This window comes from Echeneis naucrates, chromosome 6 (assembly GCF_900963305.1).
Source record: "Echeneis naucrates chromosome 6, fEcheNa1.1, whole genome shotgun sequence".
NCBI classification, from domain to species: domain Eukaryota; kingdom Metazoa; phylum Chordata; class Actinopteri; order Carangiformes; family Echeneidae; genus Echeneis; species Echeneis naucrates.
The window spans coordinates 21,206,603-21,223,298 of record NC_042516.1 but is presented as its reverse complement, the minus strand read 5'-3'; the positions used below and the strand labels follow the sequence as shown (position 1 = coordinate 21,223,298).

At 44.9% G+C, this 16,696-nt stretch overlaps 3 protein-coding genes across 4 annotated transcripts; 2 read left to right on the top strand and 1 right to left on the bottom strand.

Moving 5' to 3' along the window:
- Positions 1-429: 429 nt before the first annotated feature.
- Positions 430-4,410, top strand: LOC115045619 (uncharacterized). 2 transcript variants are annotated; one of them, XM_029505408.1, is made up of 4 exons: positions 430-565; positions 1,298-1,405; positions 1,875-2,483; positions 3,080-4,410. In XM_029505408.1, exons 2-4 carry the CDS (start codon positions 1,309-1,311, stop codon positions 4,003-4,005), a joined length of 1,632 nt encoding a protein of 543 aa, XP_029361268.1. In that variant the 5' UTR covers positions 430-565; positions 1,298-1,308; the 3' UTR covers positions 4,006-4,410. The 2 variants fall into 2 exon arrangements, with proteins under 2 accessions (XP_029361268.1, XP_029361267.1); XM_029505407.1 differs by having other exon boundaries at positions 1,872-2,483.
- A 188-nt stretch (positions 4,411-4,598) lies between these two features.
- On the top strand, positions 4,599-12,584 carry notchl (notch receptor, like). The gene is made up of 11 exons (XM_029505405.1): positions 4,599-4,917; positions 6,018-6,162; positions 6,608-6,940; positions 7,619-7,830; positions 8,453-8,777; positions 9,242-9,417; positions 9,623-9,684; positions 9,783-9,906; positions 10,945-11,042; positions 11,160-11,491; positions 11,587-12,584. The coding sequence occupies exons 1-11, from the start codon at positions 4,866-4,868 to the stop codon at positions 12,095-12,097; spliced, it is 2,370 nt and encodes a 789-aa protein (XP_029361265.1). The 5' UTR covers positions 4,599-4,865; the 3' UTR covers positions 12,098-12,584.
- Positions 12,585-13,689: 1,105 nt separating this feature from the next.
- On the bottom strand, positions 13,690-14,899 carry LOC115045410 (transcription factor HES-7-like). The gene is made up of 3 exons (XM_029505079.1): positions 14,855-14,899; positions 14,596-14,682; positions 13,690-14,513 (listed from the first exon to the last, which is right to left on the bottom strand). The coding sequence occupies exons 1-3, from the start codon at positions 14,897-14,899 to the stop codon at positions 13,974-13,976; spliced, it is 672 nt and encodes a 223-aa protein (XP_029360939.1). The 3' UTR covers positions 13,690-13,973.
- Between the last annotated feature and the right edge of the window lie 1,797 nt (positions 14,900-16,696).

The window sequence follows — 16,696 nt, the reverse complement described above, 5'->3', positions numbered from 1 at the left end:
ATCAGAAGAAAAAAAAATTTAAATAAATAAAAATGATCCAAGAACATTTGGTCTCAAACTACTATCAGGCCATTGCTGATCATTCCTCCATACTTTTTCTGGAGAGTGAGCTTGAGTGAACTTGATATTTTATAATTAAAAACGTATCCATACATGTAAATTATAGGCTGATTCCAGTGTCATAAGACACAACATAAACACAATCAAAACCACAACACTATTATTATGACATTATTATTGAATTTCCCCAGCCCTGACGGATACGTGGCTTAAATAAATGATGAATGGAGTGATTAATTTATTTATGCGTCCATTTTTATTTATTTATACCCCCCCCCCCTCTCTCTCTTTTTCTTTTTTCTAAATAAATTATTAACTCAGTCCGGCCTCCGAAGCCTAGTGCGCATGCTCCAAAATGGCGGCCGCCTGTGAGCGTCTCCACAGCTCCGACGCTTCAGACCCAAAATGAGAATAAAACCCAGATATGAAAAGTGATCCAGCCGGCTGGAGGACCTGTGAGATCCGATCTGGACGGAACCGACCGTTTTTAAACGTGTAACACTCTGTAAGCAAACAGCCAGAATAATGTTGCTGGACGTGCACGGAGCGTAAACAGGATTTATTATTGTTTAATTATTTTTTGGCATGTTGCTGAGATGGAATGTAAAAGTCGTCTGGACTTACCTTCCAGGCCCAGCAGAGTCTGCAGACACATGCTTTTGTTTTACTTCCGTCTAAAGAGAGGAAGTGTGTGTGTGTGTGTGTGTGTGTGTGTGTGTGTGTGTGTGTGTGTGTGTGTGTGTGTGTGTGTGTGTGTGTGTGTGTTTGTTTGTTTGTGTGTGTGTGTTGAGGTTTGTTAAAGGGACTGCAGTTACATTTCTTTTTTATTTTGTAATCGTGAAGGTAAAAACTGTTTTCACAGCTTGCCACTGCAGTCCAGACCGCATCAGACCAGGTTTAGTACTTCGAGAAACACCATTTGCTTTGAGATCTTGCAGAATGCACCTTAAAAAGGGAAGAAGCCTTTTTGTTAGCTGTGGAAAGATACAAAAAATAGTAATAATAATAAAAAATCAATTTGCTATTTCTCAAATATTATCCACTTCAGACCAGGTCGAGATGAAGCACTTCACTTAGGCTTCAAATCTGGACGTAGAAACTCGACCTTGTCCAGTTTTTTATATCTGAGGTAATCGTGTCCGTTTCAGTGCCGAGTGAATCTTAAAGAGCACGAACACGTGAGTGTTTTTTTTTTTTTTGTTGCACAAGACTCCAACAATGTGTCTCTGATGTTTAGCCATTGCAGTGATGGAGGATATTGGTCTCATCCCCAAACCCACCAACGACGCCCCCGTCCACAGACCTGCAGTCACTGGGCCTTTGGGGCCGCACCACGTCCCACCAGGTGGGTTGATAAGAAGTTACTCTTAACAAGACAGCTGGATTATCAGCAGGGGTGGCAGTTACAAAGTCAACTTACTTCAGTACTGTACTTAAGCACAGTTTTTGAGTATCTGTACTTTACTTGAGTATTATTTTGGGGGAATACTTCTACTTTAATTTCTCTACATTTGAAGGACAAATATTGTACTTTTTACTCCTCTACATTTCTGTTGATGCTCTTGTTTCTCGCTCGTTCTGCGTTAGTCAAACATTATGGTTCATTGTTTTTTATTGTATTTTTTTTTTTTTTGTAAGTGTGTTCTTCTTAATATGTAACAATTTCACCTACATGTCAAGGAGGTCAGTCTGAATAATATGATCAGGTTTTAGCTGTCAGGTGGCGCATAACTGAAATTACTGAGACATGCAGCACAACACTTTATGTCTCAAATCAATAATCAAACTGTTTGTGGGTTTTTCTTTTCCAGCAGTTTTTAATACAGGTGCGAAAAATGGAAGCACCACCTTGAACAGGAGACAGGTCGCCAGAAAAACCGGCAAAGCTAAAATTGCAGATCCATCAGTGTGGAAACAAAACAAGCAGAAACAGCTGAGGATGGAGGAGAAAGCGAATTTCGGCAAAAGGAAAAAAGACGGTGAGATTGTGACAAAGGAGGCACGAGCTGTTGGACCTAGGTGCACCTCCAATGCTTGCAAAAAGACACTGAACCGGCTTTGCAATGAAATCAACGAAGAATCCAGGAAGAAGGTTTTTCACGAGTTCTGGCAGCACATGAACTGGACTCAGAGGAAACTGTACGTAGCAGGACAGGTGGACCGTGACACTGTGGAGAGATCTCGAGCAGTGGGATCACAGGCCAGAAGATCGGTTTCACTCCGTTATCACCTGATGGTGGACGGCAAAAGGAAACAAGTGTGTAAGAGCATGTTCCTGTCCACTCTGGGGATAGGAGAGTGGTCTGTGCTCAACTGGGCTCAGAGACGTATGAGGAAAAAGAGCGACTCAAATGAAAATAAATCAGAAAAGAGGCGGAGTCCTCCTCCCTCTGCAGTCAGTCGCACCGTGAAAGTCTCTCAGGGTGAGTTTGCCTTTGCTCCATTTTTGGGGGGAGTCAGTTTGGTCATTTACCTGTAAATCAACCGCACAGCAATGTTTATAGCAGATTAATCACATTCATTGATGAAACAGAAATGCCAAGTACGTGACAACTTTATAGCATAATTTCTGATTGGACAATTTTGCTGATGTCACCGTAGGCTCTGGTCATTTATCACAATTTTTCCTGCATATTAATGGTAAATAATGAGTCCTTTAATTGGAGAAATGTTAATCAATGAATAGAAAATATATGCAGCCAAAATAATGATGTCAGAAATATGGTTGTACTTGTGTCATCAGTGTGTGAGAGTCACAAATCAGCATGAGCCATACTCATACCACAGTAATGTTTTCTGCATGTTGATTAAAGCCAGAGCCAAAAATCCACCAAGCTGATATTAGCGAGCCAATAAGGAACTAGATTTTAGGCCATTTACAGTTTGACCACCAGAAAAACACCGGCAGGTCGAATTCATATTAAAAAAATTACTCGATCGTCTACTGTCATATCTACATCAGAAATCCAGCAGTGGTGGGGCTGTAAAGTTAATGATATTTGTATTTTGTATTTTGCAGTGAACACCTCAGACAAAGACAGAATCAGGGCACAGCAGCCACAGGAGCCAGCCAAAAAGAAGTGCAGAGTTGCCAGGCCACTAACCTGGAAGCAAAATTGTCAGAAACAGCTAAGAATGGAGGGAAAACCTTATATCAGCAAACGAAAGAAAGATGGGGTGACCATCACCAAAGCTCAGAGGACGATGGGACCAAGATGCACGTCCAGTGCTTGCAAAAAGGCGTCCAACCGCTTCTGCGCTGACTTCAGTGAGGAGATGAGGAACGGCCTTTTTACTGGATTCTGGCAGTGCATGAACTGGGCTCAGAGGAGGATCTACGTGGCCAGACTAGTTGACTGCGAGCCGGTGGAGAGAACCCGAGCACCGTTGACTCAGTCGAGAAGGTCGGTCTCAATGCAATATCATTTAATAGTGAACTGTGACAGAAAACAAGTGTGCAAAAAGATGTTTCTCTCCACTCTGGGGATCGGAGAGTGGTCAGTGCTCAACTGGGCACAAAACGCAGCGCAGCAGGGAGATCCAGAGGAAAACACGAAGAAACAAACGCAGAGGAAGTCTCGTAAGGCGTCAGAACATGTGGTCCTGAGGGAGTTCCTTGAGAATTTACCCAAAGCGCCCTCTTACCGTTGCGGGACGTCCATGTCCAAGTCGTATCTGCAGCCGATCTTCTCAAACATGTCCGCAGTGTACCGGCACTACTACAACCACTGCTCGGCACGGAAGACGGCGCCGCTCTCTCGCCAGGTCTTCTGTGCTGTTTTCAAAAAGATGGATTTGGGGATTTGCGATCCCAAAAAGAATCAGAGTCGTACTTTTAGTGCTACAGGACACCTGTTTAATGAGCTATGGGAGGAATACTGCATGGAAAGAGGAGCTGCTGGGCCACAACTGGAGAAAGCAAGAAACCCGAAGAGTTTGATTTGAGACTTTGCTGTCGTGATTCTGATTGTATCTGATTTTTTTTTTTTTTTTCCTCGCTCACACTGCCTGAATCAGTGCAGTTGTCTTTATGCAGCTGTTCTGCTAACAGAGAAGTCCAAGTTGTTCTTTACAATTTAACAATTTGGAATTTACTAAAACATATATTTATATAAGAATCTGCTGTTCCGATATATGAAAGGTTAAAGTCAGGTATGAAAGGGCTCCACACCACAAACAGCTGAGTTTTTCTTTTCCACTTGGGCGACACCTTGACGCCTGTGACAGCCAAAAACAGACGCGTTCACAGCCAGGTGTGAGTGTGTCCGTCTACACTTTTTTCAAACTAACTCAAATAGCGCTGTCCCATCGCAAACTCCAAATTAACCATTCATACACCACAGAGTGCTTTTTTTTAAATTCCTTTACAACTTGAGCCACAGAAAGGACTACACACACACACACACACACATTCACATGCACAGACGGTCTTCACCCTCCTATTCTTCTCCACACAGTGGCAGGAAGTTGTCCAGATATCCGCTGGCCTCTGAAAAAAAAAAATAAAATAAAAAAAAAAAGGGAGGGGAGGCAGAGGGAACAAAGTGGGATGGGTGGTGTTAGAAGGTGTCGGTGGTGATGGAATTGGCCGACTTAACTCAGAGTTAACGGCTCATTGTGCACAGCAGGACCGTCGCTTCGTCACAGAGCTGCAAACGTTCACTACAGCATTAAAAATCTGTGAGGCCACAGCTGAGTGTCTGCATATCAGAGGCCGCTTTCCCAAACAGCCGGACCGGACCGGACCGGACCGCCGCCCCAGCTGAGAAGAGCGAGGAGAAGGGCCATCAGCTGCTGAGCCGAAGATGTTGACCCTGATAACGTTTCTTCTGCTGGGACTGATCTGGACCTGCCGAGGTGAGTTTTTTTTTTTCTCCTCCCTTATGAATTTATTGTTCACGCCACCCATTCAAAGTTTGGCCAAGAAAGAAAATACCAGTTTTAATATAACAGAAACATGATTCTTCACACCAAATGTGTATTTTTACTAAATAAAAAGATATTAAATAATATTTTTTTTTGTCATGATCGATCAGACTCTTTTTTGGATGGCTCCTTTTAGTAAGAAAAATATACATATTTTTCCAAAATCTTTTATTTTGGAGAACAAGCTTGTTTTCATCAAATCATGTCAGGTTGTTTTTAATTTCCTGACAGAGACAACATGAAAAAATGTTTTTACAGTTTTTTTTCAGTGCTCAATTTCCCAATAATTTCTTTTTAAGCATTCATATTTCTTAATTTTGTATCTTTATGAGCAGCAGTTTTGACTCCTCCTACACCAGGAAGTCCCTCTTTGCAGATTAAGTGAAACAAAAGTGTAAAACACTTAACATGTCTAATTTCAGCTCTATTGTCCGCACTTTTTTTTTCTTCTTCTTTTTATTTTATGGTCTCGCACACACACACACACCTGCCAATCCCATTGTCCGTCTCCATCACATTCCTCGTTGCCGTGGCGACAACCTTCGACCTTTATCAACTCCCCAGCCCACTTCATTTCCTGTTGCTATTCGCTTCTCCTGGAAACTTCCTGTTTATGTCAGCCCCGTTTCCTGTTCCCGTTAACGGCCCCTATCAGACCCCCACCTCTCACGGCTTGACCTGCATTGTTATGAATAGTTGCTAATGCTCCGAAACAATGAGTGATTTGAATGTGTGGGTGAGCTGGTCCTGCAATATAACACAGCGAAAAACAGTTTGCATCGCCGCTTTGATTACTGCAAAATGTCAGGAGCTTAAAATGGAGCATCTGATATGATGCACATTTCGACTAGAAGTGTTTGCGTGCGTGTAAAAGTGAAAGATTTATCTTCTGGCTAAACTGAATATAATAGAAGATGTGTAGGATATTCTTTAAATATGCTCAACACTAAACCACAATTTTGAGCAACACTGTTTTGAACTGGATGCAGTTTACATGAGTTTTGTGCATTAATCTGGGTTTGTCCCCGCAGCTGCTTCTAATGATCCATGGGCTCATTGTCTGGGCAGCAGAAAGTGTAAGGACAAGTTCGCAGATGGGTCATGTGACAGAGCGTGCATGGAGCCCGGGTGTCTCAGAGACGGCTTTGACTGCATGAAGGACAAGGGCCACTGCAAGTAAAACACCTTTGTTGAATTCTCCACAAGACCTCAAGTAACAAAGGCATTTCCAGCTGAATCGTGAATGTTGTGCTTGTTGTTTTCTATCTGTTTTACGCTGGAAATTTAGTGTTTTTTCTCCACACGAATCACATCAGGTTTAAGGATGTTTTAATATAAACAACCAAAATAACTGACAACTTATCATCATGAGTCATCATCATCCAGAAGAATAATTCAGAATTATTGGTAATTAAGCTAATAGAGAGCAGGCACCATAATGGCATCCAACAAAGTCCAAAACAATCCAACACAATATGAGTGTTTATTTTTCACCTTGGAAATAACAATTTACCAAATCTCATGTTCTTCATATCATGCTGTGGAGGAAAGCAATATAGTAAGTAGAACTTAGAGCGAGATCATTTTGCCTAATAAATACCTCTCTTTTTGTTCATCCTAGTCCGGGCCACATCCAGTACTGCCGTGATCACTATGCCAACTCCCACTGTGAGCAGGGATGTGACAGCGCCCCCTGCGGATGGGATGGAAGCGACTGCTTCACTCACCAAAGTCCTGAATGGGCCAAAGGCACCTTGGTCCTTCACACTAACATCGCACTGCAACGTGGCAGCTTCTCTAACAGCTCCCTGCTCTGGGCGCTCAGCGTCATCCTCCAGTCGCCACTCAAGCTGAGAGGCTCCGCCCCCCTCGCCACCAACAGGAATTTGATGAACTATAACCCTCAGCAGCTCGCCGACCTGCTTGCTCAGGCAGCGCCTGCCGACTCTAATGGGTGCGTGCTGATGAAATGGTTCTGGCATTTTGATTACACATGTCAACAATAACAAGTGTACTTTATTTAAACGGGAAGGCCTGATCAAGATGGCTGCTTCCAAACAAACAGAGAAAACAATTCTAAATCAGGTAACACAACACAATAGAAGCAGGCTAAGAACAAGACATTAAGTTATTTACTGAAATAAATTTGCAGGTATATTTAAGTGAATGGCTTTTTAAATGAAAAATATATGCAGAACATTCAGCATGTGTGCGGCCAGAAACAGCCAGTGAAATTTGGAAAACAGAGCAGAGAGGACGGAGATCCAAAGTTTAACATCGAGACACTGCTGATCACCGTAATGGCCAATCTCTAAGGTGGAAGTGACCTCAAAATGAAAACAGCTCCAGTGTCCAAAATGAAAAAGATATTCAGCAGGTTGTATTCATGATGTTACAATAATCACTTTGTCAGAACAGAGTTAACATTCATCTGCATAACAATGAGTTTTGTATCGATGTGCGTTAAAACGTTGAACACATCTGAATTGTTCTGTTTCTGTGTGTAAGAGATGTTAAAGTAGGTCTTTTAACATCGGTGTGTGTCCCATATTTGAGAAAGTTACAGTTTTTTGTTAACAAAGATGACGTACGTTTTCTCTCCTTCTGTTTCCTTCCCTTCCCTCTTCATTAGCTCCCTCCTTTTCCTCCGAGTGGACAACAGGCCGTGCTCCCGTTTGCCCTCTACCTGTTTCCCCGACGCCACAGAGGCCGCCAGTTTCCTCCACGCCGTGATGGTGCTGAAGCCCAACTCGTTCCCTGCCCTCCCCGAGCTGAAGGCCATCATCAGCGTTAGAGGTGTCCAAGAGGAAATAAGAAGCGGAGAGGAGGAAGAGGAAGTCAAAGGTAGGCTTACATGTCCTGTGTCCCGTTCTCACACACACACACACACACAAACACACACAGCCATGTCCAGCTTAGAAATCCATCCAAACAAAACACTATATTCCACCTTTCCGTTTCCCGTGTGCAAATGTGACGGTTGCTGCTGAACCTTTTCAGTTTTCTTACACATCATCTCTCATAGACGGGTACGTACTAACCCAAACTGTAAAACATCTGTTTTTAGTTTAGCGAAGTGACATTACGGATATTCCCAGATTTACAGCTCTGTTTTGTTTTTGTTTTTGTGTGTGTTAGTTTTTTTTTATTGCACATGTTTGCTGACACTTTCGCCACCACAACTTTTTGAGTATAAGATGATAAAACGCTTGTTCCTCTGCTCCAGTGTGGCCCATCAAATCTGTTGTTTCCTTCATATCTAAAAACTTTATAGCTCAAGTTCTGCTGAAAGAAATATAAGAAATATGAATTTCATATCATCATTGCAAACTTTTTATTTTTGAAAGGTTTAGGATTCATATTGACTAAAACAAATAATAGCTATATTATAAACTGTGAGGAACACGTTTTTTAGCAAATACATTTCATCTACTGCAAAAAATGTTTTTGCTTGTTTCTTCCACAGCGTCGAACCCTGTGTGGCTATGGGCTGTGGTGGCCATAGCAATAGGCCTGCTGCTGCTGCTGCCCCTGGTGGTCTTCCTCGTGGTGAGGAGGGTGAGGCAGCAGCAGGCGGAGAGGGAGGGCAGCGGCAGGGTGAGACACCGGTCGACTGTCACCGACAGCAACGGCAAAGCCAAGTCCTGGACACCGCACGCAGCCCACCAGGAACAGCGGGTCAGATCCAGCCGGGAGAAAGAAAAGATCAGCCTGAGGAAGAAAAAGAAAGCCAAGGAGGCGGAGAAAAAGAGGAGGAGGGAACCGCTGGGGGAGGACGCCATTCGAATGCGGTGAGAGGATGTTATGCCTTCTGAGGGGATGATGTCATGAGGACAAATTTTGTTTACTTTAAAGCAAGTGAGAGCTCATCCTGTGTAGTTGTTACAAAGACTGAGTGCCAGTTTTTGCCCTGGAGCCCTTTGATATTTATCTATTTACTTCACATTTTCCGCCTTCAAAAGAGTAGCAGCAGTTGAGAGAAGTTATTATTCAGTTGTTTTGACAATCCAGCTATTTAAAACGGCAAAAATGAGGCCAAATTTTGATTAATAGATTAGATAGAAAATCTCACCAGCACTTTCTGGGACTGTTTCATAATTTCTCAAATACTACACACTCCTTGTTTACATTTTACAACAAAGACCTGACAAAGACCCACTTTGGTGGCTCATAAGTTAAAATGAAAAAAAAAACAAAAAAAAAAAAAAACACAGGAAGCGAATGTACAACATAAAAATTGTGCTTTTGTTTTCAGGCCTCTCAAAAGGGACCAGGATATAGGAAGTGACACAGACTTTACCCAGAGTTCAATGGAAGACATCAATGCCAGATGCACCAGACGCGAGGAGGACGCTTCCATTTGCGACCACAGAACCCAGGAGCAAAAACACTACAGAAACGGGCCCTCGCAGCCCCGCAGAGCCATACAACGTACGGGCTTCCTGTCATGGATCCATCCATTTATTCACTCGCTCATTCCCAACTGAAGTTTATCACATGCAACCCCTCATCACAACAGTTTGAGCTTTACAGCGTTGCAGTTTGAGACATGAACAATGGGACGTAAACTATATGCAGTATTGAGCACATACCAAAATCCTGACTCCGTGTAATTTGCTCCTTGTTTTCCCTTTAGCTCCACCTAGAGGATGGGAGAGAAACGCCATGCCTCCTCCTCTTCTCAGTCCTCCTCAGCAGGTCTGGCCTCCATTTCTAGTTTTGTCTCAGATGTCCTCAAACTGTAATATTCAGAGAAATGTTTGTCATGTATCATCTTGGCTTGGTTGTCTTTGCAGTCGGCAGAGTGGTGCGGCCCAGATGGGTCTGTGGTTCTGATCCGAGCCGTCCGTAGCGGGCTGGACCGGGTGGTCCTGGAGCTGCTGCGAGCGGGAGTACCAGTTAACAACACTGATCATACCGGTAATACATCCCTGTCAGAGTCATTCGTATTAGTTTGATACCTGAACGTCTGACTCAACCGCAAGAACAACATGGATCTCCGGAGCTGCAGTTCACGATAAGATCCAAATATTTTCTTGTAAATGGAATTTCAGGACAAATTCTGTTTCATACGTGAATTGTCAGACTTTATAAATACTTTTTAAGCTCGAGTTCACCATCTTACTATTTGTTAGTTATCAAAACCAATGTTTTGCAAACGTTAAAAAGGTCCTCCAAGTTTTGAGGATTCACTCTGAGAGCGAAATGAAGCTCTGCGCTGTAATTCATTGCAATTTTTTCAAGGCTTTTCAATGTGTCGGGGGAAAAAAAAAAACAGTAACTGAGCCAACAGAACCAATGTTACCATCCTACCACCGCTACCATGGATGCTGAAAATTTTACCTGCCGTATTTAAATATCATGCATGAATATTTTAAAGCTCACCATGAACAAAAATAACCCGTGCAGCTCACGAGCAAACTGCTGTTTTCTGACACCTGTACACTGTGGGGTTGAGTAGCTGGTCTAACTTACCCCGTCTCTCTCACGTCCTCTTTTTGTGTCCCTCCTCTCCTGTCCTGTCCTCTCCTCTCCATGGCTTCCACCTTTTCCCCCTTCGTCTTTCTCCAGCTCCCCTGCTGCCCTCCTCTGACTCCGAACAAAGTTAACGTGCTGTAGAGCTCAAGCTCCGGAGGATGGACATTAACTTTGTCGCTTATCTCTCTTCCTCTTTGTCGTCTTCTTCCTCTCCTTCTTGCTTTTGTTGTGTCTTGGACTTTCCGTCTCCCTCTTTCAACCCCTCTTCTGTTTTTGTTTTTTGTTTTTTTTTGTGCTTATGATCAATTCTCTCTCTCCTCTCTCTGTTTGGGCTGAAGCAGTTCATCTCCACATCCCTTCCTCATCACTCCTTCTCTTTCTTCACCATCTGGGCTTGACTCTGTTGTGTAATGGTTGTTCACTGGCTGACTTACTCCCTCCCTTCTTCCCCCTCACCTCCACTCACACTGTCTCTCTCAGGGAGATCAGCCCTGCACTGGGCATGCTCAGTAAATCACCTCTCCCTAACAAGGACCCTCATACGCTACGGGGCTGCTGTGGACCTGCAGGACAACAAGGTAAGTGCTGAAGGTTTGCTACTGTTGTGCATTCATTTGCCACAACTCTTGCTCTTTAAACAATTATAATTAGCATTTTCTTAAAAAAATATATAATTCTGAATTTGTCGTTGTTAGGGTGAGACTCCACTTTTCCTCTCTGCCCTTCACGGTTGCTATGACACCGCCAGACTTCTCCTCCTTCACGGTGCCAACCTCGAGCTGCCCGATCGAAGGGGACGGCGCCCGATCGACGTGGCCAGAGAAGGCATGCGTCACCAGGTCCTGGAACTCCTGCTAGCTCACCAGATCCAGAGAGGGCCGGTTCCCATCGAGTCGGCCAACGACATGATGTGGGACGAGCGTGCTCTGATGTACTCGCCGTGGGCCGCTTCACAAGGCCTGCCTGGGAGAAGTGCCTCTTTCTCCGGGATCGTAGGACATCGAGATATGACCCCGCCGCCACAGAAGTACGCTTGGAAATCTAAGAATAAATAACTCTGTATTTGATTGGATAAAAAAAAAAACCCTACCCAATATTCTGATGTCTGTGTTGTCTTCACAGCGATTGGTCGATGAACAGAGTGCAGTACCCCTCCCCTCAGAATTGGCGGCCGCAGCTCAACCAATCAGCAACAGCACTGGTCCCTCCGAGAGTCATGGGCCGCTCCCCTCGACCAATCAGCACCTTGCAGGAGGTAACCTCAGAAGACGAGGATCGTGACAGGCATCACGACGTACCCAGAGCTGCGACGCCCCACTTCCTATCGCCCCAGCCGGCCCCGCGGCAACGTTCCTTCTCCTGCACCCAGCATGCATTGCAGCGTCGCTCCAGTGCCCACCAGCCAGAGCCCAACTATATTATAGTGACAGACAGGACAGCCAATGAGCCCATAGAAAGAGTAGTTGTTTCGCCGCCCGCAGATGTTGCTGCCCAATCAGATCGCCAGCCAGCTGTGAACGGTGACAGTCCCAACAGAGCGGAACAAGCGGCGGTGAGCTCAACAAATACAGAGCAGAAATCTAGAGGTGAGAGGTCAAACAACACCACCGACTCCACACAGACAGCCCTGTAGAGAAGAAGCAACAAACCTGCTGCTTCTGCCTTCATGACCTGAATATAACAGTGATTGAATGACAGAGGTTTGATAGCTGCGTTGACACAAGGGCGGCGAGTTTCCATTTGGCGTCATGCATTTAAACCCACAGCTGGAAGAAGTCCAACCTTCACTCTAAATGTGCATCCTTTGGGTGGATTATGAGATTTGTTTGTTTTGTGCTCCTGTCAAATGAATACACAGCAGCACATGGAGACGTCCCAGTCAAACAGCCGCTCAGCCTCACCTAAATTATTATTCTTATTCTTATTAGACTTTGAATTGGAGGGAAATACGAAGTGTAAATATCTGGTGACATGACACAGTCAAAGACACGTTGAACATGGATGCCAGTCAAATCTGATAAATCTGGCAGGCTCATATTAACCAACAGTGTGTTTATGTTTATGTTATGTGCAGAGCCGCGTTGAGTTTTTGCATACAATAAAGTGATGTTTCATTCACATATTAGAGAATTTCAATTCAATGACCAAATGCCTCATATTGCAGCTGAGTCACTCCTGTAATTAGCAGGCTTAAATCAACATTGTTTAGTATTTATACACTAATTTAAATTATACTTATGTGCCCTCTTTTTTCACTTATCAGCTTCGGACCTGGTCGATTGAGAGTTATGGGTTATACATTTCGATGCACTGTTTTGGGAAAACATTTGGTGTTGGTTAAATTTTAAATTTAATAAATATTACAGATTATATAGTTGTTAGTATCCAGAAAAAATAATAATAAAAAAAATAAACATCTGAAGGCAACAATCCAGGAAATGACGTGCAGTGTAGTTAGGATCGTTTTTTTCTTTATAATTATGCAATTGTGATGTTTTGTTCTTTGCTTTCAGTCACGCGAATTAATTGCATGCGCACTAGCGCGTGCGGGTGAGTTTCAGGCACGCGCCACGTGGATCAAAGCTCCGCGTGCAATCATTTGCATTTCACAGTTGAGACGCTGAAGGAGCAGACTGAAGGGGAGGGGGGGGTCGTTCTTACATTCTGGTGGGAAAGGGGGAAATGACGGGACATTTACAACTTCAGTAGCTGTTGAAAGAGACACGTCAGTGGAAAGGATGATTGGGGGGGGGGGGGGAGGCCGCGCACTTCCCCCGTTCCCACGCGCACTCACCTGGTTGCGATTGAGGTGTAAATGAGATCAAGATGAGAAGTTCCATTAAAAAGCGCCACGTTCATTCTGCAGCAAAGGGGGGTTTTATCTACAAAAACCAAATCTCCATTTAAAAAGGTTTTTCCAGTCAATGGCTGCAGTCAGAGCAGAGGCAGCTGGCGTTACGCACAGGAATGATTTTTACGCACGGCGGAATCTCCTTCTGCGTGAAATATTATTTATAAATCAGACTCTCTTATGTTTAAATATAATTGAGGATGAATGTGGTGGTGTTTTATAGTTTCAGAGTAAGTGTGAAAAGCTTCCCGCGTGTCGAACTGTGTGAAGTGAAGTGTCACCGCGTGGCGCCTTTTATGCTCACGTGTCCACACCTTGCTCCTGCGGACACGTGCCGGCAAACGATCAGTGAACACACAACCACTTCCCCCCGTTTTTGTTTATTTACAAATGACAAATAAAATAAATTAAGGTGCAAAAATACTTCATAGATGACGCAGTTGTCACGAGCACGAGCCTGAAAGCGGCAGTTTAGCAGCACTTGATTGTGATCATAATCAAATTTACAGTATGTACAACTTTGTCAGCGTTTACAGGAGATGTGTTCGATTCATTGCACTGAAAATGGCCTCTTGGAAAGAGAGGAGAAGAACACACGCTGCTTGATGGCTACAGTTCGACATGTGAGAGTCAGTAAAAGTTCACTTTCTTCGGTCCTTCAGGGCCAGGGCCTCCACAAGGACCGGCCGACCGGCTGGCTTTGGGACGGGCTTTGTTTGCTGGCTCTCCGGGCTCCTTTGCAGGGCTGTGGGGGGGCTGTTGGAGACTGTCCCCTGGTCTGAACGCTGCTGGACACAGTGGAGGAGGCCGCGCACAGTCTGTGTCCGGACCTGTTTATCAGCATCCTAAGAAAAGATCTGGAAGTCTTCCCGAGGAGCAGAGAGCTGGAGGAGGACCGGGCCTCGGTTCTGCCCCGGACGCCTGCAGAATCGGAGTCTGAGCGGGAGAAGCGAGCTGCAAAAGAGGCGTCCAGCGCCGCTCCGAGCCACAGACCTTTCCCCTCAGGTCCCAGGAACTGAGCGGCTCTCTGCAGGCAGGTGGAGAAGCCGTCCTGGAAGGAGTGCTTCTGGCCTCCTCCTCCTCCTCCTCCTCCTCCTCCACCTCCAGCTCTCGCCTGGTCCTCTTTGGCGGTGTTCTGGAGGAAGAGGACTGTGTGTTCCAGTATCTCAGCTTTCTCCACCCTGCGCCGAGTCTCTTCCTGGGACACAAACACAGAGTTAAGTCACGAATTTCTAAAGCAGCGGTGAAGTCTCAGGCTGGAGCCGCCGTGCAGCCTTTACCTGTCTCTGCAGAAGAAGAGTCTTCAGGCTCTCCAGGCTGCGGTTCATTCTCTCCCTCCGGCGTCTCTCCACCTGAGGTTTGAGGCTCTGCGGGACACAAAACAAAAAAAACAAAAAAACATGATAATATTAAAAGATGAAACCAGACACATCCCACATCCTGTAACATGCAGAGCAAAGTGCATCTCAGGAGAGACAGTAAAGCCAACAGAAGATAAAAATCTATCATATTCAGTGAAGGTATAAGTGATACAAGTACCTTCCTCTGGGCCTTTGCGTCCTGTGAGTCCTGAGATAGTTTCATGATGTTAATCAGAGAACTGTCCGGAGCTGCAGATCAGTCAGTCAGAAAGAAAAGTGACCACAAAGCCTACAGAGAGAGCTTTAAAGCCGTAGGTGGGCGTAACTTTAAGCCCCTCCCACCGTCCTGCTGACGGACTTCATTTCACTCCAGTCCATAAACTCAATTTACCAAAGCTGTAAATGTCCCCCAGAGTTTGTCCACTCCTCCACAGTTTAACGGGACATATCAGGGAGAAGCAGAATCTTATGTTGTGAAAAGATCATGAAGACGTTAAACTGCGAAATAAAAAAATGTATTCCAAAGATTTTCTACTTTGTATTGATCATCTGTGAGTTTAGACTGAATGTTGAGACCAATAGGGATCATTCACTGATCTGCACCCCCCACCCCACCCCCCCGGGTGCCCGCGGCACGCGCCCTGAAACGTGTTATCAGCTCGTGTGATGGTTATTTACACTTCTTAGAGGAAAACAACAAACATCCGCCAACCCAGCGTGAAGCTCAGACAAACGGCTGGGGGGGGGGTCGAGACGTGTTGGGTGACATTCTGGGGGGTGGGGTAAAAAAAAACAAAAAAAACAACAACAAAAACCCCACAAAAAAAAAAAACAGGTGAGGCAGAAAGCAAAAGATTCACTGCTGCGGAAGTAGAGTCAAAATCTAAATGTTATTTCTTGTGAAATCTAAAAGAAAGTGAAAAGAAAATGCGTAAAGTGCCTAAAAAGATTTTCCAAATGCTAATTTGGTCGTGAACGTTTAAACTTAACCAAGCTGAAAACAACTGTTCAGTTAATTGATCGTGACATTTAAATGCTTCTTAATTCACAGAGAACCTGCAAAGGCTGCTCCCAAAGTCAGCTGGGAGTCGTGCGTAAAAGCGCTTTTACGCACGACTCCGCAAATACCTGTGAAATGATGAGAAGGAAACCAAATGGCGACAAAGATTTGGTTTTGAGAGGCAAACGCGTGGGAACCCGAAATCCATCTCTGGCCCAAACGCCTCTTTGTTCTGATCTATCGATTCTAACAGGTAATAAAGTGCGAATGGCGCTCCCGGCTCGCGTTTCCCATGAGAGAGAGCTGAAGTAGCCGCTCCCACGTCTGTCTGAGCTGATGCTGAAGGTTGGCTGCAACTTGCAAATAGCACCCCCCCCCCCCCCCCCACACACACACACACACACCCCTTCCCTCAAAAAGGGTGAATCAGCTAGATCCTCTTTGACTGCCGATGTTTAACCAATATCTGGGCTGAATCAGCACATTTCATCCAACAGGCGCTTTCCAAACGACCAAAACCAGCCTGGAAACGGGAACGTAATCATTTCACTGACGCCTCTTAAGATAAACGTGAAAACAAAGTGTTGAGCTACTCCGATCACAGCCCGTAATGGTTATTCAGGAAATCTTACGTGTGTGCGTGGGAACGCTGTGGCCAGCTCTGGCCCAGACACACTTTGGGGCTGAGGTATCGCTTTTAGCAGGTGATAAAGGGACGATGAACCCTCCCAGCGATGAGAACGAGCCGGAGGACTCTGTCCCACTCTCACACTTTATTCCACATTTGGCTGCACGTTGCTGTGTCAGACGGCAAATGTGGATCCAACCCCCCCCCCCCCCCCCCATTTATTTATTACCACGAAGTTTGGAAACGTGTGACCATTTGCCCCCCTCCCTCATCACCTGCCCCCAGTTTAACTTCACACATGCTTCCTTGGTCTTGTCCCGGTTACCCAGATCCTTTATTTAATCTGCAATCCCAGACAGTCCAGCTGCAACTTAAAGGACAGCTCTTGTTGT